This window comes from Simochromis diagramma, unplaced genomic scaffold, assembly GCF_900408965.1.
Source record: "Simochromis diagramma unplaced genomic scaffold, fSimDia1.1 OVJJ01000445.1, whole genome shotgun sequence".
Lineage (NCBI taxonomy): Eukaryota > Metazoa > Chordata > Actinopteri > Cichliformes > Cichlidae > Simochromis > Simochromis diagramma.
Genome location: NW_024387269.1, coordinates 168885 through 196228, shown reverse-complemented (window position 1 = coordinate 196228; position 27344 = coordinate 168885). Strand labels below are relative to the sequence as shown.

The window sequence follows — 27344 nt, the reverse complement described above, 5'->3', positions numbered from 1 at the left end:
CTGACCTTACTTTGAGTTTGATTCCATAAAAAGTGACAAAAACATTAGTGTCCGCTGTGCGTGGGAAGAAAACTTCTTTTTACAGCGAAAAAACCCCTAAACGTCCGAGCAAGCACCGAGTAGCTACGACGTAATGGGAAACTCACAGAGAAACTCACAGATCCTTCCACTGACAGCTGCAGCACACCTGCACCAGGGTAAACCTCCACCTACCCCACTCCTGCTTTACAGGTGAAAATAGAGCAACAGGACCGCTGAGTCTTTGGCTTTATTTATTTTCTGCTGTGTTTTACTTGCATCTATTTGAAAGACTGAGTGTAAACACACAAAATATTTTATTTTATGTGCTGGAATGTGCAGAAAATAGGTTTAAATGTTAAACAAATTTCTTCCAGTCAGAGAATGTTGCATATAATTTAATTTTTGCTTGATGCATAAAGTTAAAAGATTAAAAATAATAAAACAAGTTTTAAAAAGAGACTTTTCCATTTGATTACATTTTGTATGATGGATTATGCAGAAAAAGTAGAATTGGGCTGAAAGATCTATCGCTTTATCACCTCTTCAGGTTGTAAATCGTGTAACTAAGTAATTAATTACTTTTGAAAATAAGTAATCAGTAAAGTAACGGGATTACTTTTTTGGGGAAGTAATTGGTAATTAGTTACTGATTACTTTTTTATTGTACTTGTCTCTCAGGTACACTGAAGCTTGTTGGGGTCATGCCAGTTTTCAGCATGGACATTTTCAGAATCATGTTATTATTTTAATATATTGTCATTATATGGAGAAGCCTAAACAAAACGAGATTAGAAATTGTCACGACCATGTCTGCTGTAAAAGTGTGTGTCCATGGTGATATCCCATAATAAATGTGCTTCATCCTAATCCGAGTGGGTGAGTCCCACCCTGTGAACACACAGTGGAAATCTGCAGAGCCAGACTCCAGGCTAGCTCTTCTATGGTTTTTGTGTTATTTTGAAGTACATTTCTCCTGAAAATGTTTAGAACTAAAACAAAATTAAGACCAAGTACAGCTAAATATACAATGCAGCAGTTCACTTACTTCGTTTACTTGGTGTTTCTAGTTGTGTAGGTGAATGTGGTTGATGGAGAATAAAGAAACGCTGAGCACCACTCAGGAGTTATGCTTTATTTAAGATCACCACACCTTTATTTGGCAATAATAAATGAGTGAATGTGGATGCAAACAAACTAATACACATAAATAACACGTATGAGGGAAACATCTGTGACTCCACACTGAAGATCGGACCTTTGCACCAGCTGAGAAGTACATCTGAAATCTAAATTCAATTTATTTCCAAAACTAAACAAAATTAAATGCAAAAACAACAAAACTTAAAGTAAAACTGCAGCCAGGTGTGGATGTGGACTCAAATCCTTGAAATTACAGGCTGATCACTGAGTGCACAGTACAGTGTAATCCAGGTTATAATACAGTATCACAGCAACACAGAAACATGCTGACCCTTCATCCTGTTCTCACAGAGTGCATTCAACACATCTCAGAATTCATAACACAGAGATTTAAGCAGCATATTCAGACTTCCCAAAGCATTAACACAGCATCTAAGTGCAGTCTGCGACCTCTGTGACCTCTGATCCGGGGGTGGGGGTGTACATTTTGCACTTTGAGTTGAATTTTCAGTTGCATTTGTTTTCTGTATTTCAGTTTCCAATATGTGGTCAGCAAAAGGCCATTTCTAGCAGTAATAACTGATATATGTGTGAATAATCCGACATTATTATTGTAGGGTCTACCTTACAGTGTTGTTTGATGCTGTATAAATAAAATTGAACTAAATCTCCAACAAAAATCTTTAGATGGACAACACTGATGTATTAATTATCCTGGTAATCTAACAAGGTCGGAGCCATCGTAGGTGGTAGACCTACCTTAACCGTATATTTTGGAGTAAGGCAAACTGAATGTTTTGGGGAGGAAAAGAAAAAAGGAATAGTTGTGACAGGTTTATTAAATTAGGACTATTTTCTTTGTAGCATGGTTGCTACTGCTTCATTTCCACGAGTCACTGACAGTGTATCCAGGGTCAGACGCCAGTCAGCATTATCTTTGGATTGAAGTCGTCTACTTTCATTCCAGAATTCCAGCTTTCCAGTCAAAAGCTTTTCCAGCTTTTAGCTGTTCCACAAGGGTGTGTATAAAGACTGTATATAAAGATGGGCATAAAAGCTGATGCTGTTCACTACGGCCGTTATTGTTATATTACAGCTTAACTGAAGCCAGTGATGGTTTTGTGGTCAACACCATCTTTTCAGGTGGAGGTTAACATTGCCAGAATATGTGCAGTGCGGTGGAGTAGGCGTTTAACAGCTGGAAGCTGATTGGAGGAGATACATCACCAAAGAGCCAAATGCACTGTTAACATTTGAGCACTGATATTGCTACATGGATTTAAAGGAAAATATTAACTGAGTGAAAAATCTGAACAACATAGTTCCTTATGTTTATTAGTAACTGGCCAGTGTGTTAATCACACAAGACGGAGCATGTCAATCAAGCACCTAAAAATGGACCTCTGTCTTATTTAAAAAATGACCACCAGCATACTGATCAGAGTGGCTGGTGAAAAATACTCAGTGGGAAAGTTTTTTTGCAGCCTTCTGTTAGCAATCTTTCTCTTTAAGGTACTTAAAGCTTCGCCTTCAATTTCAAGTTGAAACTATAACACCTAGTGTGGATACAAAGCTAATTATAGTATCTAACAACACCTTCAGCACTTGAAAAGTAGTATTACTTTAACATTGTCATAAAAAGTTGTAAATGTAGGATTTAAATATTAGGAAGGTAGGGCAGAAGGTAAAGAAAAGGTAAGCCAAACTACTATAATCTACTGAGCTGTGGATCTAGCTTCAGGTTGCACAGTGACTCGCAGGTTTAGCTAGGTAGTTTGAGATACTGTAATATAGTTTATTCAGTAATACACTGCAGTGTAGCACAGCTAAAATAAAGTGATCCCAAACAATCTGCTGCATTCCTGTCTGGTGTTGTTCCCCGTGACAGAGAAATCCTGCATCCTGAGCTGACTTGAACGCACCTTTTATCCAAACTAGTGGACGTACTCTGGAGTCATACTGCAGAAGCCAGAGCCACTCTTGTGCAAGTCTCATGTGTAAGGAGGATGGATTGGTATGCACTCGTGCACATACGCACACACCACACGGAAATATCAGCTTCTAAAAAACATGGAAAGTTTTCAATAATCTTACCATCACAATATGTTATAAACCTTTTACAAATAAAAGTTTTAAGAATTTATAAGCACTGCTCAGTTCATAAATATATGCAGCAAAAATACAATACGATAAATCTCTCTTTGTAAGAATCAAGACAGGCGATAAAAATCTGTAAAAATATTGACTAGATCTTGTGGTCAGAGCTGTGACGAGCCCTCGCCTCCATAACTGTGGAGCCATACACAGTTTGGCCAGGTTGTATCACTCCAAGAGAAGCGTGTTTGTCTGGGGATGATTATAAAGCTCAAACAGCACGGGGACACGGCCGTGCAAACGTTTGTTTCAGCTTGAGATCTTTCATCCATTTTATAGATGGAAGTTGTTGGTGAGGCATTAGCTCCAAGCTATCTGGCAACATATTCGAATAACTGTTGTCCTCTTTTAACTTTTTCACTTCTCTTCAGTTCCATTACACAGTAATCCTTTTCCTGAGATACATCTTTGTTCCTTATTTGTTTTACTTCAGGATGAAACACAGGCTCTGTGATGTCCATTTTTTGTATGATGGTGTGAAGTTAACCTAAACTAATTAACTTATCTACAGTCTAGATAAGAGTAGACTCCGTCCTTATACCTTGGACTCTCGGGGGATAGCTAGGCTCATGATGGAAAAAAGCCTGTGGCACACACAACAACACAGGTTGCAGAGCAGAAATTACACATTTTCTTTTGGTTCCTAAAGTAAAAAGGCTGTAGGCCAACTACTGAGAGGATGAAAACAATACAGTGTGGATGCCAAAGGCAAACTATTAATGTTTAAAACTAAAGGGGGAGGATCCATCATGCAAGGGCAAGTTTCCCTTTATGAGCTGCTCTCATCGAGATCATGCAGCCACTTAACAGAAGCTACCTAAACTGTTTAAAACACTAACAGCTTTCCTCAAAAATGACACGTGTGCCAATAAGGGCCTAAAGGAAGGTAGAGTGTATATTTAACACACTGATCAGAACCTGTGCTAACAACTGACCTTCATCAAAGAAGCAAAAGTAGCTCTTTAGGAAACCTGGGACATCCAAACTGTTTGGATCAATGGCTCATTGTAACACTTCATTAAGGCAGTGATTTTCAAAGTTTGGCGTGGCACCTTTAAAATACATGAACTGTTATTGTGAAGAAAACAACATGCAACATCTTGTCTGCATCTCTGCAATGCATAGCTACAATATTTTCACATATAAAGTCATTAAAATCGAGCATGTGACTGCCAAGAAGTAAAATTGAAAATCACTGCATTCGAGTCAGTCATTCACATAAAACAGATGTCAATAAATAGTTCTACTAGTGCCTTAGCTCAGCCATATCTAGTTATCAAAGTGCTGTAAATATCATATATCGAGGAGAAAATCACAAATGTTAAAATGTGAAAATTCACATTAAATATCACATGTTAAAACCAGTGGGATTATCATGACTGCAGATTAAGACTTATATATACTTATGTTTGTTATACAGCTTTAGGTAATCTGTCCACAGGAATTATTATATAAAGGAAAAAGTGACGTTACAGGCAGGTCCAATGTGTCGGACTCTTTTAGATAGTCTGACTTTTAAAGCCACTGAAACATTGTGAGAAAACCAGCTCAGGTAAATTAGTGAAATCATTGAAACTAAGAAACAGTTCTCTTCTTCTGTGGTGTCCAGGTGAAAAACCCACATTTGAGCTATAACCCATAGCTCTGACAAATGTTGTAAAACACATTGGCTGCTGATACACGGGACTGACTGAGAGCAAAACTAAGGAAGAAACAGGCAGGGGACTTGATTTTGGCTTTTACGATGTCTGACAGCTGAGCAGTACCGTTGTGCTTACTTCTTCTGATTGGCTAGTAGGGAGGCCTCCCATCGTTGTGCCATGGCATTTTGCTGTCGAGGCACTGAAGAGAGGGAAGGAGGGAACTGGAGGGAGGGGAAGACTCAGCTGAACCACTGGAGCAAAGATGGATGGATGGATGGATGGAGGGATGGATGGATGGATGGATGAGGATGATGGATGATGGATGATGATGGAGGATGGATATGGATGGAGTGGTGGATGGATGGGATGGAATGATGGATGACTGAGGATGAAGGTGGCATGGATGATGCGAGGGATGGATTGCGGATGGATGATGGAATCTATTGGATTGATGGATGGATGGATGGGGAGATGGATGGTGGATGATGGATTGGATGGATGGAGTGATGGTGTATGGCTGAATGATCTGTGAAGTCATGGCTGGATGATGGTGATGGATGGTGGAGACTTAGAGAGAAAGAAAAATGAAGAGAAGATGTAACAGAAATGCTGGATAAAGTGATGCAGGTGTAATGTTTCGATGAAATGAGGTAAATAATGAATATATTTGCTAAATTGTGAACTGGTGAATGAAAGGTGCGATCAATCCAACTGATTGATGAGTCAGAAAGGTAGGGTAAAAAATGAGTGAAACAATGTGTATGACATATACAATGGGTGATGTACAAACGAAAGTCAGAGTGACAGTTTAAACAGCATCATTACATTCTCTGCTATCATGCACTCTATAAACCATTACTTTGGAAATGACCATTTAACTGTTTGACAGCAACTCTATTTTAAAATAAAAGAAAGTTTAGAAATCATTTGTTTGTGGCCACCTTAGAAGCCTGTGGTACATAATCTGCTGATGAAGATAGAATAATCATATTTAAGCATTAAATAATAGTGAAAATTGTTTGAGGCGCATTCATGGTTTAGTCAACTTAGAAAGATGATAAGAGAGGAAGAGCCTAGGTAAAGTAAGCAGTTATTAAAGTTCCTCCATTTAATGCACTTCATATGGGGCAGCTATGAATTATTTTTTCTCTGATGGTTACAATTTTATTTCTGAAGAATTTCTCGTTAAAGTTAAAAGAAAACCTCAATTTAGCTCTGACTCTCTGTCAGCCTGGCTCCGGTGCTAAAAACAAACTCAGGGTTGTTCTTGTTATTAGTGACTAGGGCTGCCACTAATTTAATAGTCAGCGCGTCGTTTGAAGCTTTGCAAGATCCTGAAAGACGCAGGAATAAGTAGTAGGATTTAAGTGTGTAATAACGGACTGAAACAGAAGATGGCAGCACTGCATGTACAAGCATGCCAGCTGCCGTTAAACACCGAAGAAGAAGAAGCAACTCCGGTATCGTAGCTGTGTCCAAATTCAGAGGCTGCATCCTCCTGAGGCCGCATTTGTAGGCCAAATACGTGACAGCAACGCGACGAAGGCTGTCCAAATTCGTAGACTTCTCCAAATGCGGCCGACAAATGCGTCCTTCATTTCCTCCGATTTGAAGGAGTATCCTTCGTGGCCCAACCTATCCCAGAATTCATAGCATTTCCAACAATGGCAGCATACTTAGTTTTAATATTACTCTTATTACTCTGTCTGGGTCACAAAATAAACTTTTAACATATTTTCAGGCGAGAATGTAGCTGTGTAAACTTCAAATATCTGTTCGGTTTATCAAGACATCACATATTTGTAAAAGTGACGTTTTCGGAGACGTCTGTTACCCACCAGCTCGATAGCTGACCGGGAGTTCAAGGCTCACTAGAGCCGGCGAGAACAGCAAACTCCCGGCACATTGCTTTCAAACCCACATGATCTTTCGCTACTCAGGTTAAACATGATGTAAGTCACTTAGATAACTTAAACATTTTATTGTTTGGCTTTTTTCAGTTTTATTTGCTATAATTTTCACAAACGTCAGAAGACTGATTAAACAGAAGTGTGAGATGGTCGAGAGTTTACTCCTCCAGTGTCCTGTTATATTTTAGATAGCAAGGAGCAGACGGCTGAGTTTATTAAACTCCACCGAGACAATCTATCTATCTATTTTTAGTTAGCACATACCTGAAACACTTCAAGCTGTAAGCTAATGATAGTTATATGAGAGCAGATTCATGCTGGTGCAATAAGCTGTACGTTTTACGTCCAGTGGATGATGATCTGATTAGTCGACTAATCGCAAAAATAATCTGTGACCAGCCGACTATCAAAATAATCGTTTGTGGCAGCCCTATTAGTGACGAACAGGAAAATGTCCTAACTTCCCAAACGTCTTTTTAAAAAAGTTTTTACAGGTCAAATAAGGATCCTGTAAATGAGTGCAAAGCCTTAGAAGCTGTATGCTTAAAAATTTTTATGCATTATATCAGAGACAGTCATCTCTTCTTTTCAGAGGAGCAATGATATCCAGGGTCATAAGCTGTTTGTATGACTTGAAACATAAATACTGTCAGTGCTGGGATACTATATATGAACTATATATGAACGTCAAGTGGTTTTATTCAACTGAATAAGACGAAACACGCTCATTTGTATTAGAGGTGTGCATAATGATTTCCAGACTTTGGTGCTGACACAACTTTGTCTTCTACAACAGCTGTAGAGTGCATGCATATGAATGTGTGTGTGAGTCTGCCAACCTTGTGGTCACAAGACAAACTGGATCGCTCTATTTTGCGGGTCCTGGAAGGGGATGACGGGGAGGAGACGCTTCTGTCTGGAACCACTGACACTGGTATCAAAACAGAGGAAGTTCCCACAGCATCATCAGCATATATGAATTAGGGCCTAATTGAGAACTACACAGTCTATAAGACATTTTTCTAACATTTCTTTTCAGATCCGGAAACACTTATAGATGCTTGTTGGGAAATTTTCCCAAGATGTCACCAATCATAAAAAAGGGAGTCCTCATTCAAGTCTTTAGTGTTGAAGCATACATCAAAGGCTGATTTATGTGTCATATTGGTTACAGATTAACACTGTGCTGTTGACCTGTTTGACTTAGCAATTGTTGTTTTCACTCAGCAGTGAAAACTGTTAGTCTTGGCTAATATCATGAACAATAAAAATTAAGACGGACTTTTGCGAGATCTCGCAAAAGTCCGTCTTAATATTTTTTTTCTCCCATGTCCCCTGCAGGGCTCCGTATGAACACAACACTCAGAAAGAGAAATTTGTTAGAAACTTAAATGTGGACTCTTTTACCTATCTATGCCTAAGCACACGGTCTTACATTCAAACACATTCAAACACTGACTCATTTGAATAAATCTACAATAAAATAAAAAGTTTCTAGTATGTTAGGTTGTGTGCTTCCTACATCATTAGTGTTTTAGTTGTGTGGATGATACATACCGTTGTACGTAACATTATCACTCAGACCCGGAGACACCAAAACAGTATCGTACCGCTCTCTCCCTCTCTTCCACTCCTCCTCTCTTTTCCTCCTCCACATCTCCTCCCTCTGCCTTTTCCACTCCTCCTCCCTCTGCCTCACCATCCTGATCTCTTGCTCCACCAGTGACTGGCTGCTGAGTGAGCGCAGCTTGAAAAAAGGATTTGACGTGAAGGTGCTCTCCTGCGGTTCCACGGACAGTTGGGTGGAGCTTAGGCAGAACTCAGACGCACTGCGAATGATCAGATTGGAGGTTTCTACAACAATGACATTAGCGGAAGGCACTGCATCTGAATTTGCTGGCCAATCGGAAAGGCCGCCGATTGCAGAAGAGAGCAGACGATTCCTGGAGGCGGGGCTAGAGGAATCAGGCTCCAGGATGATGACATTGTTAGCTGTCATTTCATGGTAGACAGATCGGGGAAGGGACGAGGAACAGGAAGGAGTTGGGGAGATGGAGAGTGTCGGGGTGCGGCAGGCTGGAGGTCTGGGTGGAGATCGTCCTGTCTGCAAGCTGGATGGCCTGCATACAGAAAAGAACAATGTGAATGTTAAGTGTTTTGAATGGAGGGGTTTTGGGTCATTTTGACAAATATTCAGAATCCTTTCTGAATTATTCTGTCTAAAATGTGTTTCTACAGTAGAACTATCACTCTTCTATGCACTTCTTTTAACTCAATAGGTTGGCTTATTTTGGTTGTAGGGTGATGGGTACAGACAGCAATTTTAATTAGATTTCACTTCTTAAAAGCTTAATCAAATGATTATCTGCCCAGCAATAAACAAACATGTACAACCTTCACTGGGACACTAACAGTTACATTTGATGGAGGCCAAACCAGAGCTTAATGAAGAGAAATAAATAGACAAATGCTTGCTATCACAGACACCATGGCAACTTTAATGTCAACTTTTATTAGGGGTCTGCGTAAAAATGAACATCGATGTGAAAGTGCTGCTAACCTGCATGTTTTCTAATGGCCAGCAGGAGGTAACTCAAGAGTCAGCATGCTTGATCCATGGCCTCAGTAAACACTTTCATGATGAGTTTATCGTTTCAGTTTCTCATTGAATAAAATTAATATTATATAGATATTGTAAATGGTGGCCTCCAATAAAGTAAAATAGAAAAAAAATGTAGACACTTTATGACTGACAAGCACATACAAAAGGGCAGTGTCCTTATTTCACACTCAGGTCCATCAAAATCACTTGAAAGATCTAGTTCTAACAGGGTATTCCCCAAACTTGAATACCCTGCAATCAGAAAAAAAAACAGTTCCTACTCCTTATAGTTAATCTTCAATTCTATCTACAGGGTGGGCCATTTATATGGATACACCGTAATAACATGGGAACGTCCATCCATCCATCCATCTTCATCCGCTTATCCGAGGTCGAGTCGCGGGGGTAGCAGCCTAAGCAAAGAGGTCCAGACCTCCCTCTCCCCAGCCACCTCCTCCAGCTTGTCCGGGGGAATACCAAGGCGTTCCCAGGCCAGCCGAGAGATATAATCTCTCCAGCGTGTCCTGGGTCTACCCCGGGGCCTCCTCCCGGTGGGACATGCCTGGAACACCTCGCCCAGGAGGCGCCCAGGGGGCATCCTTGCCAGATGCCCGAACCACCTCAGCTGGCTCCTTTCGATGTGGAGCAGCAGCTGCTCTACTCTGAGCCCCTCCCGGATGGCCGAACTTCTCACCCTATCTCTAAGGGAGAGGCCAGCCACCCTTCGGAGGAAGCTCATTTCCGCCGCTTGTATCCGCGATCTCGTTCTTTCGGTCACTACCCACAGCTCGTGGCCATAGGTGAGGGTAGGGACGTAGATCGACCGGTAAATTGAGAGCTTCGCTTTTACACTCAGCTCCCTCTTCACCACGACTGACCGGTGCAGCGTCCGCATTACTGCAGCCGCAGCCCCAATCCGTCTGTCGATCTCCGGCTCCCTTCTCCCATCACTCGCGAACAAGACCCCGAGATACTTGAACTCCTCCACTTGGGGCAGGAACTCATCCCCGACCCGGAGTGGGCACTCCACCCTTTTCCGGCTGAGAACCATGGCCTCAGATTTGGAGGTGCTGATCCTCATTCCCGCTGCGTCACACTCGGCTGCGAACCGCTCCAGTGCGAGCTGGAGGCCCTCACCCGATGAAGCCAACAGAACCACATCATCCGCAAAAATCAGAGATGAGATTCTGAGGCCACCAAAGCGAAAGCCCTCCGCCACTTGGCTGCGCCTAGAAATCCTGTCCATAAAAATTATGAACAGAACCGGAGACAAAGGGCAGCCCTGGCGGAGCCCATCACCCACCGGGAACGAGTCCGACTTATTGCCGGCAATGCGAACCAAGCTCTTGCAACGGTTGTATAGGGATTGAATGGCCCGTAGCAATGGGCCAGACACCCCATACTCCCGCAACACCTCCCACAGGACACCCCGAGGGACACGGTCGAATGCCTTCTCCAGGTCCACAAAACACATGTAGACTGGTTGGGCAAACTCCCATGCACCCTCAAGTATCCTGGAGAGGATAAAGAGCTGGTCCAGTGTTCCGCGACCAGGACGAAAACCGCATTGTTCCTCCTGTATCCGAGGTTCGACTAGCGGACGAACTCTCCTCTCCAGCACCCTGGCATAGACTTTCCCAGGGAGGCTGAGGAGTGTGATCCCCCTGTAGTTGGAACACACCCTCCGGTCCCCCTTCTTAAAGATGGGGACCACCACCCCGGTCTGCCAGTCCACAGGCACTGCCCCTGATCTCCACGCAACATTGCAGAGACGTGTCAACCAAGACAGCCCTACAACGTCCAGCGCCTTCAGGAACTCGGGGCGGACCTCATCAACACCAGGGGCTCTGCCACCAAGGAGTTGTTTAACTGCCTCAGTGACCTCGCCCCCGGAAATTGGCGGGTCATACCCCTCATCCCCAGACTCTGCTTCCTCCTCGGAAGACGTGTCAGTGGGATTAAGGAGGTCCTCGAAGTATTCCTTCCACCGCCCGACAATTTTCTCAGTCGACGTCAACAGCGCTCCGCCAGCACTATACACAGCGCAGGTAGAGCACCGCTTTCCCCTCCTGAGACGCCTGACGGTTTGCCAGAATCTCTTCGAGGCAGTCCGAAAGTCTTTTTCCATGGCCTCTCCGAACTCCTCCCACACCCGAGTTTTTGCTTCAGCCACTGCCCGAGCCGCATTCCGCTTGGCCTGTCGATACCTGTCGGCTGCCTCCGGAGTCCCACAGGCTAACCAAGCCCGATAGGCCTCCTTCTTCAGCCTGGTGGCTCCCTTCACCTCTGGTGTCCACCATTTGGTTCGGGGATTACCACCACGGCAGGCACCAACCACCTTGCGGCCGCAGCTCAATGCAGCAGCTTCGGCAATGGAGACGCTGAACATGGTCCATTCGGACTCAATGTCCCCAGTCTCCCTCGGAATGCTGTTGAAGCTCTGCCGGAGGTGTGCGTTGAAGATCTCGCGGACTGGGGCCTCTGCTAGACGTTCCCAGCACACCCTCACTACGCGTTTAGGTGCACCAGGTCTGTCCAGCGTCCTCCCCCGCCACCTGATCCAACTCACCACCAGGTGGTGATCAGTTGACAGCTCAGCCCCTCTCTTTACCCGAGTGTCCAGAACATATGGTCGCAGGTCTGGTGATACGATTACAAAATCGATCATCGACCTACGGCCTAGAGCATCCTGGTGCCACGTGCACTTATGAACACTCTTATGTTCGAACAGGGTGTTCGTTATGGCCAAACTGTGATTAGCACAGAAGTCCAATAACAAAGCACCGCTCGGGTTCAGATCAGGGAGGCCGTTCCTCCCAATCACGCCCCTCCAGGTCTCGCTGTCGTTACCCACGTGAGCATTGCATGGGAACGGTTGGTGATATTAAAGTCCTGTTTGTGGCACATTAATATATGTGAGGGGGCAAACTCCTCAAGATGGGTGGTGACCATGGTGGCCATTTACAAGTCGGCCATCTTGGATACAACTTTTTTTCAATAGGAAGAGGGCCATGTGACACATCAAACTTATTGGTAATGTCACAAGAAAAACAATGGTGTGCTTGGTTTCAACGTAACTTTATCCATCCATATAGCCATCCATCCATTCACCCATCCATCCATTTATCTAACCATGCATCCATCCATCCATCCATCTTTCCTTATATCTATCCATCCGTCTATCCATTTATCTAGCCATCATTTATCCATCCATGCATCCATGCATCCATCCATCCATCCATCTTTCCTTATATCTATCCATCCATCTATCCATTTATCTAGCCATCATTTATCCATCCATCCATCCATCCATGCATCCATGCATCCATCCATCCATCCATCTTTCCTTATATCTATCCATCCGTCTATCCATTTATCTAGCCATCATTTATCCAGCCATCCATCCATGCATCCATGCATCCATCCATCTTTCCTTATATCTATCCATCCATCTATCCATTTATCTAGCCATCATTTATCCATCCATCCATCCATCCATGCATCCATGCATCCATCCATCCATCCATCTTTCCTTATATCTATCCATCCATCTATCCATTTATCTAGCCATCATTTATCCATCCATCCATCCATCCATGCATCCATGCATCCATCCATCCATCCATCCATCTTTCCTCATATCTATCCATCCGTCTATCCATTTATCTAGCCATCATTTATCCATCCATCCATCCATCCATGCATCCATGCATCCATCCATCCATCCATCCATCCATCTTTCCTTATATCTATCCATCCGTCTATCCATTTATCTAGCCATCATTTATCCATCCATCCATCCATCCATCCATCCATCCATGCATCCATCCATCCATCCATCATCAAGGCTGCCCAGACTTCCCTCTACACCTCAGCCACCTCCTCCAGCTTATCCGTAGGAACATCGAGACATTCCCACAACATATAAGAGTTGTAATCTCTCCAGCATGTCCTGGGTCTGCCCTGGGGCCTGCTCCTTATAGGACATGTCTGAAACACCTCTCCAGTGAGGCATCCACCTCAATAGGCTGCTTTCAATGCGGAGGAGTAGCGACTCTACTCTGCACCACTCGATCTGAGCTCCTCACCCTATTTTTAAGGCAGAGGCCAGCAGCCCTTCGAAGAAAGCTCACTTCTGCCGCTTGTATCCATAATGTCATTCTTTTGGTTATTACCCAGAGCTTGTGACAGTTGAGAGGCAAGGCTTTCAAATGAATGAAAATTCTGTCTAGGTGCATTTAAGTGCCTTTGAGATCATAAGGACTGCATTCTGTTGCTATGTGAGTTTTCATGATTGCACAATACAGCAGAGCCAATTACTGCTGGTGTGTAGTGGTAGACTTGGACTTTTTGGCTGCTGTACCTGGGTATTGGGAGGCCATGTGCAATCATCCCCCTCTCCCTGCGGTGTCGTTCCTCTCTCTCTAGAGTCAATCGGATCTCTCTCTCCACTGCAGTCTCAGGCTCCTCCAGGGTGCTGCGGTATGACGAATCATCCAGACCTGAGTCCTCTGAGCTAGGGGACAGGGTGGAGGACAGAGGAGGTTCCCTGGGCATGGGGATTTGAATTTCCCTTGTATAGGACAGGAGGAAACCACACTCAAGTTGAGAAGGATGTGAAACCTACAGCGTTCTAGCTACTTGCTAAGTAGCCAACATAGTACTATGTTGGCTGAAGGACTCATCTTGTTAATGTGGTGCATTGTTCTTTGTTTTACTGCTGGGCATGAGCCCTGAAAACTATTCCACTGTCACTCTACAGCGTCTGTTAGCACTATAAATTGTGTGACGCACTTTTAGGTTGAGTCCTTGAAACCTCAACGAAGGCTGTAGTAGAAATTATTTACGGTGAGGATGACTAAGACTCCAGGGTGAAGATTTACCTGTGTTTGAGCCGGGGACTGCGGGTGGGGGGATACAGTGACGAGTGGGTGCCCTGGAAGCTCCCCTGAGCTCTCAGTCCCGGTTTTGGGATAGGCTGACCTTTGACCTCTTCTTCCATCTTCTTCCACTGCTGACGGGCCAAAAGAAAGTCCACATGCTCAGTAGAGACATTTTCACTTTGGGTCTCTTCATGCACGCAGAAATCTACAGGGACCTGACGGGAGAGATTAAATGTGGGGTTAGCAAACAGCCAGTGACTCTTTGACTCAGCTAGAGTCCGACAGCCAGGCTGGGCATATCAGTCAGGTGTTGGTCAGGTGAACCATCTGTCACATGACTCAGGCTCTCCTCCAGACTGTTTTCATTCATAAAGTGCTTTATAAACCCAAACGTTAAGGTTAACAGGTGGAGTTTCCAGTTTCAGTGCAGTTAGTTAAACAACAAAAAAACACTTACTGTTTAACGGACTGTTGGGATTTCTTTCTATCTGTAAGGCTAATGTCTCATAATTAGCATCACATATCTGTGTTTTGTCTAATACTGCTCACAGTGTATTGCAGAACAGTTTTGGATTCATTCTGATAGCGACAGACTAAGACCCCGTCACAAGAGTGTGGACGAGGTTGTAGTACCTACAAGACAACAAGGCCATACATCAGACCTGATGGAGGACAAGAGGTGGTTGCTATGGTGATGGGTGAAGTGGCATCTCCAAATAAGGAAATGCCCAGAAAGATGCAGAAGAAAAAACGTGAGCCAAAGTGCTGGATCTCAGCCCGATAAATAGAACTGTGGCTTTCCTCCAACTTTTGACCAATCACCTTAGAGCCCTATTTACCACACATAATAAAAGCATTAGTGTCTGAGTGTGGGGCTCTTTGTTCATTTGGGTCTCCTGAGCGAGCAGAAAGACACACAGCCTTTTGTCTCTGAGCCAGAGAGACTGAGGTCCATGTGAAACTCATTTGAAATTTTAACCGTTTTCATAATAAACTGTGAAAACTTACAACATATTTGTCTTCTCTCTCATAAAAACCCTACAGGACAGAGAGAAATGGACAGCATGTCCTTGGTTTCGTATAAAACTGATATAGATATAGACCGAGTTTTAGTTTTAATGAGTTAATGGTTCTGTTACTAGTTAGCTAACAGAAACTAATCTAAGTCTATTAGCAGCAACCAACCAACTCAGTGACATCACGTTCTGTATTGGTACAAGACGGCGCTAAACTTGTTCTAAAAACTTCAAACACGTATTTTTAAATCCAGCTTCACAGTCAGTGTTAAACCTATGACAGTATGTGAGAGCAGGGATCCACAGTGTAAATTAGCCTTTTCATGTCACCTTTGAGTGGGCTATGCTATCACTTTCAGCTGTGGTTGCACAGTTTGGACACAAGGTGGCAGCGATGATCTTTATTCCCTTTCCTTATTAAAATGGACATGTTTGTTATAATGCAGCAATGAATACTTCTGAGATTCGTCTGTGTTATAACTGCAGAGTTCGCTTTAGTTGATGCTTGAATTAATGTCCTAGAATTCTGATGCAAACTACAAGTGCTAATGCTGGGTGATGGGTTCAAGGCTCTTACAGTCATTGCACATGTTGCAGCTCCCTCTATCAGACACTGACAGTGCAGTTTTGGGTGGTACAGATGAAAAGTGTCAGAAACTGTAACAGATGAGTGACAGAGACACAGCTCCATCCACTGTTGGCTAACTGACAGGCACCCTGTTAAGACCAGAGTTTATAAAGCCCATGTGTGCCTATACCTGCTCTGGTTTAAGTTTAGGCTTTTCTTTTTAGAGATAGCTTAAGTTAGGGGGAGCTTATTGCATTTTGGCAAACATTTTTTGTTGTCATAATTTGTCTCTGTTAAATGTCTGGTGAAAAGTGTTGAACCAAGTTAAAAGCACAAAGAAAACACCGCCGTGTCTCTGCATCAGGCTACATATAAACAGCAAACTCACCTTCTTGTCAGGGTCTGTGGAGCTCGCTGTGGAGCTGACTGAAGGAGACCGTAGGAAAAGATCTCTCCTCAACCTCATCTGGTCTTCATCATCATCATTTCTTCCCACCCTGTACTCCTCCACCTCCACCTCTCTCTTCTGCGCTTGATTTTTTGCATCTGCTTTGACTTCATTGTCTTCTTCCTCTCTTTTGGCCTTCTCCTCTTCTTCAAATCTTGCATCTTTCTTCCTCTCCTCTTCGATCTGGCTGGTGATGTCAGAGGGGGCAAAAGCTGACCACTGGTCCTCACCTGCATCGCTGTCTGAGTACACGATGACACGCTCTGCTTTGAGGCAGTCACTGAGGTGGCTGTCACTGAGGTCATCCCTGATGGTGAAGTCGGGACCCCAAACATCTTGTGACACGGCCTCCAGAGGATGTGAGGTGGCGCCTAGTGGCTCAGATGGTGAAGGACACAGCAGACTGTCTGAGGGGAAGAGGAGATCTGAAAGGACATCTTCTTTTGCCTCTTCCTCTATTCCTCTGATCCAGCTATCCTCTTCTTTTGTTCCTGGATCTTCTCCCTCTTCTCCACCCCCCACCTCCCCACCCTCTGTATTCTCTCTGCTTTCATCGTCTCCCTCTGTCTCTCTTCTTTCCCAGCTATTACTCTCTGTTTCTCTTTCGTTTCCATCTTCTCCCTCTATTTCCCCTCTCCCTTCATCCTCTCCTCCTTCACTTTCACTGAGGTCTCTTCCTTTCTCATCTCCCATCTCAAAAATGAGATAGTCACACTCATCTCCTTTCCTATTTTCTCCTCCTACAGCCTCGTCTTCCACCCTACGGACCCCAGGAAGACACAGTTGGTCCTCTTCCTGGTTGTGGCAGCTAAAAAGGCTCTCTCTTTCTATGTCTCTTAGCGGTGCTGATGAGCTCATCTCCATGGTAACTGCACTGACTAGCGGTGGGGGAGAGGGAGGGCAGACGGGGTTATTGCTGCTGGAGCTAGCGTTGTCGTGGTTAGCGTCTGTTAGCTCGGGTGTTGTCCTCCTTAGCCCAGTCGTAGCTCTCTGAGGAAACATACGTGTAGTTGTAATTCATTTTGTGGTTATAATGGAGCGGAAATAAAAATTTAAAAAAAACATACTTGGATTAAAAACATGAAGTCAATTCAAAAGTCCAATCTACTAAAATCTCATAATTATGATGACAATGACGGCTTATGGGTTTGCATTCTTTCCAATGAGCAGCAGTGACCAACGTGCATAAAGGAAGCCTGCGAGAGTTCAGGCTAATAGGTAGATGGATACACATGGATGTCACACAGTGACACCCAGAGGAGGATGACAGAGTCAAAGAGGGCTATCTGAAGAACAGGACTGCTTTCCTGCAGAATCTCACAAAGCAGACGTTGGTGTGAATCATGGATGAAAGTGCTCCTGTCACTGCTGTGCTTAGCAGTACGAGGTTCTAAAGGAAAAGAAAGCACTAACCAGTTCTGATTAAATGTGAAAAACAGCTCTTCTTACTGATGCATATACAGAAAATACTTAAGCAAGGGCGGGGGTTACTAGAGGTGGACAGGCTGCTTCTGATTGGAGGCTGTTAACATTATACATTTCATTTAATTTCGTGTCAGCTTAGCAATGGTTTAATCTACATCACAGTTACTCAGTTAATAACACTGAAAACACAGCAGGGAGTAACTCTCTATGAGAAAAGTCACAGTTTTAACTTGGTATCTCAAATATGTGTTTCCCCTCACTGGGCCCACGTCCTCATTTGAGGTTTGATAGCGTTTTAATAGGTAAAGGTGAATGGCTTGGACAAGAATTGAGCTGCGGTTTGGGGAAGACCCTGACCGGGCCTGGCAGGTCCCCATGTACTAAATAGAATTGAAGAAGCTAAAGAATTTAACAAGGCAGGGAGGGTGGGGCACGCAAATGAGAATGAACAGCTTGTAGAACTGGGGGAACATACATACCGTATTTTCACGACCATAAGACGCACTGTACTAAAAGGCGCAGTCTCAGTTATGTGTGCCATTACTGTATTTAACACACACATAAGGCGCACTGGATCATAGGGCGCATACAAGTACCGTATGCGTATTTAAAAATAAAGCAGGAGCAAAACTGAGTTTGGTACCTTACTCACATTTTTATTACCAATAATCGTCATCATCAACAACACACAAGCATACAAGTGTGCGTATTTAAAAATAAAGCAGGAGCAAAACAAAGTTTGGTACTCACATTTTTATCATCAATCAAACCCATCGAAGTCCTCATCCTCTGTGTCTGAATTGAACAGCTGCGCTAAATCTCCATCAAACATGCCAGGTTCACTTTCTTCACCGTCAGAGTCACTTTCCGTGCCGTGCAGCTCCTCGGAAATGATGCCGGCTTTTGCGAAAGCTCGAACAACAGTGCCAGCAGACATGTTAGTCCAAGCATCTACAATCCATTGGCAAATTGTGGCGTAACTCGCCCGGCGCTGCCTTCCACTCTTGGTGAAACTGTGGTCTCCATCGGTCATCCATCGCTCCCAGGCCGCTCGCAGCCTTACTTTGAACGGCCGGTTCACACCGATGTGCAGCGGTTGGAGTTCCTTTGTCAGGCCTCCCGGATGACAGCAAGCTCACAGTTCATTTGTTTCACTAGTTTTTTCACATCGGCTGTGAGATGGACACGCATAGAGTCACAGATTAAGAGCGATGGTGATGCGTGGAAAAAACCACCTGGTCTCCTTACATACACCTCCCTCAGCCAGTCTTTCATCATTTCCTCATCCATCCAGCCCTTTTCATTTGCCTTAATGATGATTCCTGCTGGAAACTTCTCTTTAGGCAAAGTCTTTCGCTTAAAAATCACCATAGGCGGCAGTTTTTGTCCATTAGCATGGCAGCCAAGCACAACAGTGAAAGAAGACTTTTCATACCCCGTTGTGCGTATCGCTACCGTGCTGGTCCCCTTCTTCTCCACAGTGTGACTCACCGGGATGTCAAAAGTGAGCGGGACCTCGTCCATGTTTGTGATGTGGCTGGGCTGGATGTTTTTGTCGCCGATGTGTTTGCTGCGGAAGATGGCCAGCTTTTCCTTATAATCCGCTGGAAGTTGCTGCGCTACCGTAGTCCTGGTCCGGATGGAAAAATGGCACAGTTTCATAAAACGAAAGCACCAAGACGGACCTCCTTGGAAATGTTCAATGTTCATCTCTTCAGCTAGTGAAACTGCTTTTAGCCGAATGGTGACCGTCGAAACGCTTCTCCCGCTCGTTCTTTGCTCGATGATCCACCGCTCGAGTCTTTCCTCCAACTCGAGCCACCTCGCCTTATGTCCGCGGAAACTCAGCTGCGTTTTCTTGACCTGCCGGAGCTTGTTTTCTAGCTTCCTCCATTTGCGAACCATCGATTCGTTAATCTTAAATTCTCTCGCCGCTGCTCGATTTCCATGTTCCTCCGCATAGCTGATGGCCTTCAGTTTAAACTGTGCTTCATAAGCGTGTCTCTTTGCCATTTTCAGGGTTGTTAAAACAACGATGTTCCACATAATGCACATACCTGTCCTTTTATACAGGTATGTGCGATTGTCCGGTATATACGATCAACGCCCACACTTCACCCTTTAGCGTTCTCATGGTGTTCTCTACTACGTCCTCCTTACAACACACAGGGCGCACTGCGCTATAGGGCGCGCCGCACTTTTTAAAGAAAATCTAAGACTTTTAGGTGCGCCTTATGGTTGTGAAAATACGGTAGATGAGAACTGGAAGGAGCATATTTGGAGGTGTGGTCCTGCTCCTGAAATTCTGATACTTTATCTCCAATTTAGAATTTGACAATGACTCTAGTTAAAGTCTGCTTCTACAGTAACCTGTATTTGGTGTTACAGGTCTGTTACATAATACATGAAGGATCAGTGCTAATCAGAGATTATAGATCAGAAACATCATGAGAACCTTGGATGGAGGTGGTCTGCAAAGTGGTTTGCAGATGGGTAACAACTGTGGGTAGGCTAAAGCATCTTATCGCCTGTTTGAATTTATCACCCTACATGGTTTAGTAAATTAGAAGTTAAAACTGGTAAATCTTTAGCAGCTGCACAGGTTTGCACACGAGTAGGTGGAGACCAAACACAGAGCTAAGATTAAAGTAGAAACACTTGGTTAATTCAACACACACTGAGCTACACTGTTAAACTTACACTATAATAAGGCATATGCAAATATACAATTACTCAACAATTACTGAATATATTTGAATATATAACCGTCCACATACTCATGAGTACATCAAGGTACATTAAAGTACTGCACATGGCCTCATATGTTTGATGAGATAAACTCAAGCCATCCTCTCATTACCATGGTGGCACTGCGTTGGCTGTGAGTGGGTTTGCATATTATTATGGTCTGTCGTTAAAAGCATGTGCTGGTGACAAATGGGAGGTGTTGCTATGGTAACACTAAGTATAGCTGCAGAGGCAGGCAAGCTGCTAAAGTCAGTTCCTTTTCAGTTCAGTCCCACTGTGTGAAGAGAGATCACATATTATAGCCCATCACTTCTCCTTGGTTGCGTGAATAAAGTGACTTCATACAAAAACTTCTTTAGTTGCATAACAGCACATTTATGGTATAACATTCATAAACAGCAAACGTAGGAACTAAAATGACACCGAGCAAATATAAACTAAAACATATGAAGACAGAGTCCTCTGCATCAATGGCCCATGACATGCATACCTGCACCAATGTGTCAACTACAACACTGGATCAGTGCCAATGCAGCTATAGTTTGTAACAAGTTTGTGGCAGTAAAATCATCAGAATTTCTCGGTGAAGTAATGCTTTTTTCATGCAGCACCTCTCTGGTTTCTAAAAGTTCTACCCAAAAGGATTTATCACAAACACTTATGAAGATGACCTGTTTCTTGTCCTCTTCTGCATTTCCAGCACTGGAAATGATTCCAGACGGCATAAAGTCCATAAGTGAAAGGGGCTTTAGTTTTACTCAACAACCTCAATTAATTCTGATGTGATGAGTCTCTGAAGGCATTTACTTTGAAGAGATGTCATTTCCAGTATGCTGCATAACAGATGATTAACGTCTCTCTGCATCAATTAGCATTAAGCCATAATACAAACTGAGTGAACATGCATAGGCAGAAACATTTACTTACATTTTGATTCATAGGGGAACAAAATTACTTTTCACCCTGAGCTCTCACTGCTTTATTTAGACACGTTGTTCTATCCGTGGCATTTTTAATCAAATTCATGGAAAAGGTTGCGTGCATCTACCAAGGCCAACCATCCCAGCTCACAAATCATTTTGTTTACACTTTAACTATTAACCCTGCACTTCCAGCTTTCGTAATATTATGCATAGGTTTTAACTATGCTGGCAGTTAGCCTGTAACTGTTGTAGCCTTATTCTGCAATTCTTCCCCTACTTTAAGCTTTCCAAGTATAACAGCTGTCCATTGATTTTAGCTAACAGTTCATCTGTGGGCTTGCACGGATTCTGTCCAGAAACTCCAGTTTTATCCCACAGCCCAAAGACATAAATGTTAGGGACTGTTTATACTAAATTTTCCACAGGTGTGGATTTGAGAGTGTGCAGCTGTCTGTCTTTTTGTGCATCTGCTGTGGTGGACCTGTCCAGGATATACCCTGCATCTGCGTAAGGAGGTAAAAGCAAGAGGTAAAGTGGCGACTCAGTATTTTGAATTTCAATTGTTGGTTATGTTCATAGCTGAGGTGGAGTAGTGGGTTAAGGGTGTGGTGTGAAGGAGGCTGACCAGAACACATGAGCCGGCAACTCAGGCTGAGGGAAGAAGCTGAAGCATCCTGAAAGCACTGTAATTAGAAAAGCATGATTGGAAATAAAGCCTCCAATGATCTCCAAAGCTGTGGATACGGGGTCCTCACTTTACAAGTGATGCTGAAACCCAGGCGTTCTCGTACCCAGTCCGTCATGTGCATGGAGCAGGCAGCAGTGCACCAGCACCAGGCTATGGTGGACCCTGGCTCGCACATACCCTTGTGTGGCATTGTTGGAGAGCGAGTGGGTGGATGTTACGTAAGTGCAGGCGATATGGCCTAACATCCATATCACGATATAATTTGAAGCACGTGCGGTAACGATATATATCACGATATATTCTTTTCTTCTGTATAACGTATTTTTCCACACTATAAGGCACACTTAAAATCCTTTAATTTTCTCAAAAATCGAGAGTGTGCCTTATGTATGAATTCTGGTTGTTCTTACTGACCTCGAACCGATTTGGGCAGAAATCTGTTAAAAATGTTTTAGTACAACTTTGGTAAGCTGCACTGCTTGATGGATTGTCAGAGCATTACGGCTGCCGTAGTGAGGAGCTTCACGGAGTAATCTGGGTCTAAAACTCCGTCTGCTTCAGGTCCCAAAGTCAAACGAACACTAAGAGTTAAAAACGGTCTAAATTCTTTCATCTTTAATTAAATCATCAGCGTTTCTGCTTTATCGGGTGTAACAATTAAGTTTAACATCCAGGCATCCATGAAAACAGAATTTATTAAATTTAACAGAGTTAGAAGTTAACAGGAAGTTAGCTCGCTAGTTTCCACCTAAACATTTCATACCATGTTCTGACTGAGAGATTTTTGAAACTAATTCAAACGTACAGCTCTGCTACCACTTCCAACATAAATGAAGACAGAAAACTAAACAGCAGTGGCGTTTGCAGGGTTACTGAAGTTTGGCTAGCTGGTATATAATGTTATGCTACGTGATTGCTAGCGACACAGCTATGTTAGCATAACATTAGCACAGTGAAGCTGGAGGATGAACGCCAACTTTTTTCCACTCGATAAAAGTTAACGTGAGGGATTCTGGTGGTCAGGGACAAATGCAATCGCATAGCAGGATGCTGTACACGGGCCAAACTTCAGTCAGCAGAACAACTGAGATCATTCATCCACAATACGAGGTTAGTTATTAATATACTGCAACAACATGGGAACAGAGCAGCTGCGAGAGAATTCAACAGTAATGAATCAATGTTATGGAACGGCTGCGTGCAGACAGGAATAGGACCCAAGGTGCAGACACTCGGAGGCAAAACTTAAACTCAAAACAGCTTTAATGTTAAACTCAAATTTAACATAACTGGAAATATCAAAATAAACTTACACCGGAAGACTGACAGAACACACAGCTAGATAAACAGTAGATTGCAACAATGACAAACTGAAACACAGGGCTTAAATACATAGAGGGAGCAATCAGGGAATGGACAACAGGAGTGAAACACAGCTGGGGCAAATCAGAACTGACGAGACCAGGAAGCGTAAACTGAACACACTGAGATAAGACGGAGACCTTCAAAGTAAAACAGGAAACACATAACACAGACTGAACAAAGACAGACTCACATGCAGGCACTACAACAGAGGGAACAGAGACGTGGGACCAGGGCAGACACAGACACTGACTGGACACGGGGATATAGCGGACAGGGGAGACAGCAACTAAGGATTACACAGAGACAACCCATAAGACATGACTCTAACAAAAACCCAAAGACTAGAAATTATAAATAATATAATAAACTCAAAAACCAGGCATCCTAACAGAATCAATGTTACGGAAGTGGAGGAAGCGCAGTTTTTGGCTTTCCCCATATTTCAAAAGTGCTTCATCTCTTTGCTATGACTGTCACCCGCCATAATTTGCAGATGATAATGGTTGTAGCCACTGCGATGCTTTCGACCAAAACAGGCGCAGCTTGATGACATCATCAACATGCGCTATCGCGATAGAGCGGTATAGTCAAAATCTCTATCGTTGGCCAAATTTATATCATTTCTATCGTACAGTATATCGTTTATATCGCCCACCCCTAATGGGGACATAAACAAATATCCCATAGGCTGCGGTTAGCTCACACTGGATGCATCCCTTAATTCTGGTGACAGATTGGCTCGGGTTTAATAACCTGTTGGGAAAGTGTGTGGATGCGTTCATGACCTCACCAGAAAGGGATAGAAAATCCACTGGTCCCAGTTAAGCATGTCTGTGCACCAGCACCCAGAGCGATGTTAAAGCTGAGTGAAAGTCAACCCCAGCCTAACAGAAAGACCCTGAACTTCAACAGGTAACCAAGGCAGTAATGAGCAGTCAGGTTTCAGCCTTGATTTCTACCCGTTCATGTTTCTAAAATAAAATCCCTGTGTTGATTTTGCTAAGTCTCTTTGTGCTTGTGCTTTGGTTTTTGTGTTTGCTTTTGCATTTTGTCCTCAAAGCTGATTTTTTAAATCAGCAAATATGAGTATGTGTAAAGCTTTGAGCAAGTGTGATGGCTAGATGACTGGGTCAGAGCATCTCTAACACTACAGCTTTCATGTTCCAGGTCTGCAGTGTTCAGTATCTATCAAAACTGTTCCAAAGAAGAATAGTGGTGAACCAGTGACAGGGTCATGGGTAACCAAGACTCACTGATGCACAAGGAGAGGGAAGGCTGGGCCGTGTAGTCCGAGCCAACAGATGCACTACTGTAGCGCAAATTGTCAAAAAGTTGCTGGTTCTTGATGTGTACCGTAAACCTACGGTATTTAAGGTTTGACTCTCATCATCCACCGGAGCATAAACTGGGTGTCATCAGGGTACTACAACATAGAGCGAACACCATCCCCACTGACACAGCAGCCAGGGAGGCAGAAGAACATCAAGAAGGCCCTGAGTAAATGTGGTTATCCCAGCTGGACTTTTGTCAAAGCTGGAAAGGCTCCAAAAGAAAGCTCCAGCTGATCCAGGAGAGAAGGACAACTGCTGCCTAAGAGAAAACCTGTAGTGATCCCGTACATGTCAGGAATATCGGAACAGCTGAGACGCATTTTCTCTAAACACCGCGTCTCTGTGGCTTTTAAACCCCAAAACACTCTGTGCCAAAAATGGGTCCACCCCAAGGATCGGGTCCCTCGACACAAACAGAGTAACATAGTGTACGCTGTTAAGTGCAGGAGGACTGCCAGGATTTATACATCGGGGAAACCAAACAACCTCTGGCTACAACACAGAAGAGCCACCTCGTCAGGTCAGGTCACAGTTTTAACATGGCGGCGCGTGCACACGCAGCGGCTTCTCTCTCTCCCAAACAAACTACTTTTTCGTGTTTTTCGTCCTGCAAGTTGCAGTGTTTTTGTAAGTCTTTGTCGCGTCTATCTGTGTGCAAGCGAGGATATTTGCACTACTCTGCCTGGTTTACACTCAATGTCATTTACCCTTACCTGAATATTGTATATTGTATATTGTATAGCTTTCTTGTTAATTTGTATTGTATTTATTTATTTAAATTTTTACTTTTTAATTATTTTATTTGCTTTTTTTAATCACTCTCTTATATTTAAATGTTCATTTGCTATTTCATCTAGGGTTTGAGAGTAACGAAATTTCTATTCTCTGTATGTCCTGTACATGTGGCAGAATTGACAAATAAAGTTGACTTTGACTTTGACTTTGACTCTGCAGTCTGTTTACACCTACAGGCCAGTGGACACTCTTTCAATGATGAGGATGTAACATCCTGGACAGGGAGGAACGCTGGTTTGAGGGCGGAGTCAAGGAGGCTGTTTACGTGAAAAGGGAAAGACCATCTCTGAATGGAGGAGGGGCCTAAGGGTACATCTGTCACCATCTTACAATGCTGTGATTGCAGCCATTCCCCAACTCTCTGTGAATGGGACTCATGGCCATTGATCAGAGGTACATTGTGCAAATGTCCTGTTTATAAGGTTGGGGAAACCTGCAGTCAGCTGAGACTGAAGAAGTCACTTGGATGAGTGACGAAACATTTCTCCTACTGAAAACTCTATGTCCAGATGAACAGAATCAACTTTTTTGGGTTGGTAGAAGGTGGCCAGATAGGTCACGTTTTCTTTTACATCACATTGCTGGGTACATGTGTGTCATTTACCTGGGGAACCACTGGCTCCTGGATACACAATGGGAACAAAGCAAGCTGGAGGAGGCAGTGTGGCGCTTTGGGCAATGTTCTGCTGGGAAACCTTGGGTCATGTTACATTAACATGTACCACCTGATGGCAGCAGGTTAAGATGTCCTGCCACAAAGCAAAAAGGGTTCAGGAATGGTTTGAGGAACACAACACTGAGTTTGATGTGTTGGCTTGGCCGTAGCAAATACCCCATGTGGAATCATCTCCAGACGTTTAGTTACTTAATGTATGAAGAAATAGGTTTCACATTTCAGTGAACTTAACCGCACTTTAGGACTGTGTATAAAAATGTATCCAATTCCTCAGCGTTTAATGCAACATTTTTGTTTAAATCTTTAAGTTAAAAATTGACACCTCCATATTTATAATAACAGAAAATTAGATACACATCAATTAGATTAGATAGTACATCTAATCTGGGGGTTGTGTACAATTAGATAGTACACAACCACCACCTGGAAAAAAAGGAAAAAAACAGCATCCCAAAAAATATTAATGTAACTACAGTTTTCTGCTGTTGCATTATTTCCCATTTTAACAATTTCACTCCTGCTACACATGCCAGTACACTGATCAACTTCAAACCCTAAATTTACCAAAATCACAAAGTTGGCTTCTGTTTTTATTGACCTGCACGAATGTTTTTGATTTAACACCATTCCTTTAAACATTTGATGTTTATTATGATTAGATTCTGACATCTCATATCTGAAGCAAATGTTCGGTTCGAATCACTGAAACTTATTGGTTATAGACTGGAAACACAGCATTCATTGAAAATCAACCAATGTTTACTGCTTGAGAAGAAAGATTACTAAGATAAGATGGTATTTTCATTATCCCATATTTGGAAAATTCCTTTGTTAAGGCACTTTAAATATTACTAATAATAATTGTAAGTAAGTCAGTAATAATAATAATAATAATACTAATACTACTAATAATAATAAAAATAATAATAATAAGCGGACACATTTATCAATTCAATGGAGTTCAATTCAGTTGTATTTATATGCGCCAAATCACCACAGCAGTTGTCT

The 27344-nt window shown here is 43.2% G+C and overlaps 1 protein-coding gene across 8 annotated transcripts in view; it reads right to left on the bottom strand.

Annotated features, from left to right (window-relative positions):
* Window positions 1-1670: 1670 nt before the first annotated feature.
* LOC120715539 overlaps window positions 1671-27344 on the bottom strand; it is a 53724-nt gene continuing 28050 nt past the window's right edge. For 3 of the 8 annotated variants that reach the window (XM_040002559.1, XM_040002551.1, XM_040002557.1), the window contains exons 2-6: window positions 16326-17375; window positions 14354-14568; window positions 13834-14043; window positions 8426-8988; window positions 7206-7799 (exon numbers count right to left, since the gene is read on the bottom strand). In XM_040002559.1, coding sequence (XP_039858493.1) covers window positions 7603-7799; window positions 8426-8988; window positions 13834-14043; window positions 14354-14568; window positions 16326-17249 — 2109 coding nt within the window. In that variant the 5' untranslated portion in view covers window positions 17250-17375 and the 3' untranslated portion in view covers window positions 7206-7602. Of the gene's footprint in view, window positions 5210-5550; window positions 5670-7205; window positions 7800-8425; window positions 8989-13833; window positions 14044-14353; window positions 14569-16325; window positions 17376-27344 lie in introns of those variants that run through there. The other 5 variants (XM_040002552.1, XM_040002554.1, XM_040002555.1 and 2 more) reach the window with 5 other exon arrangements.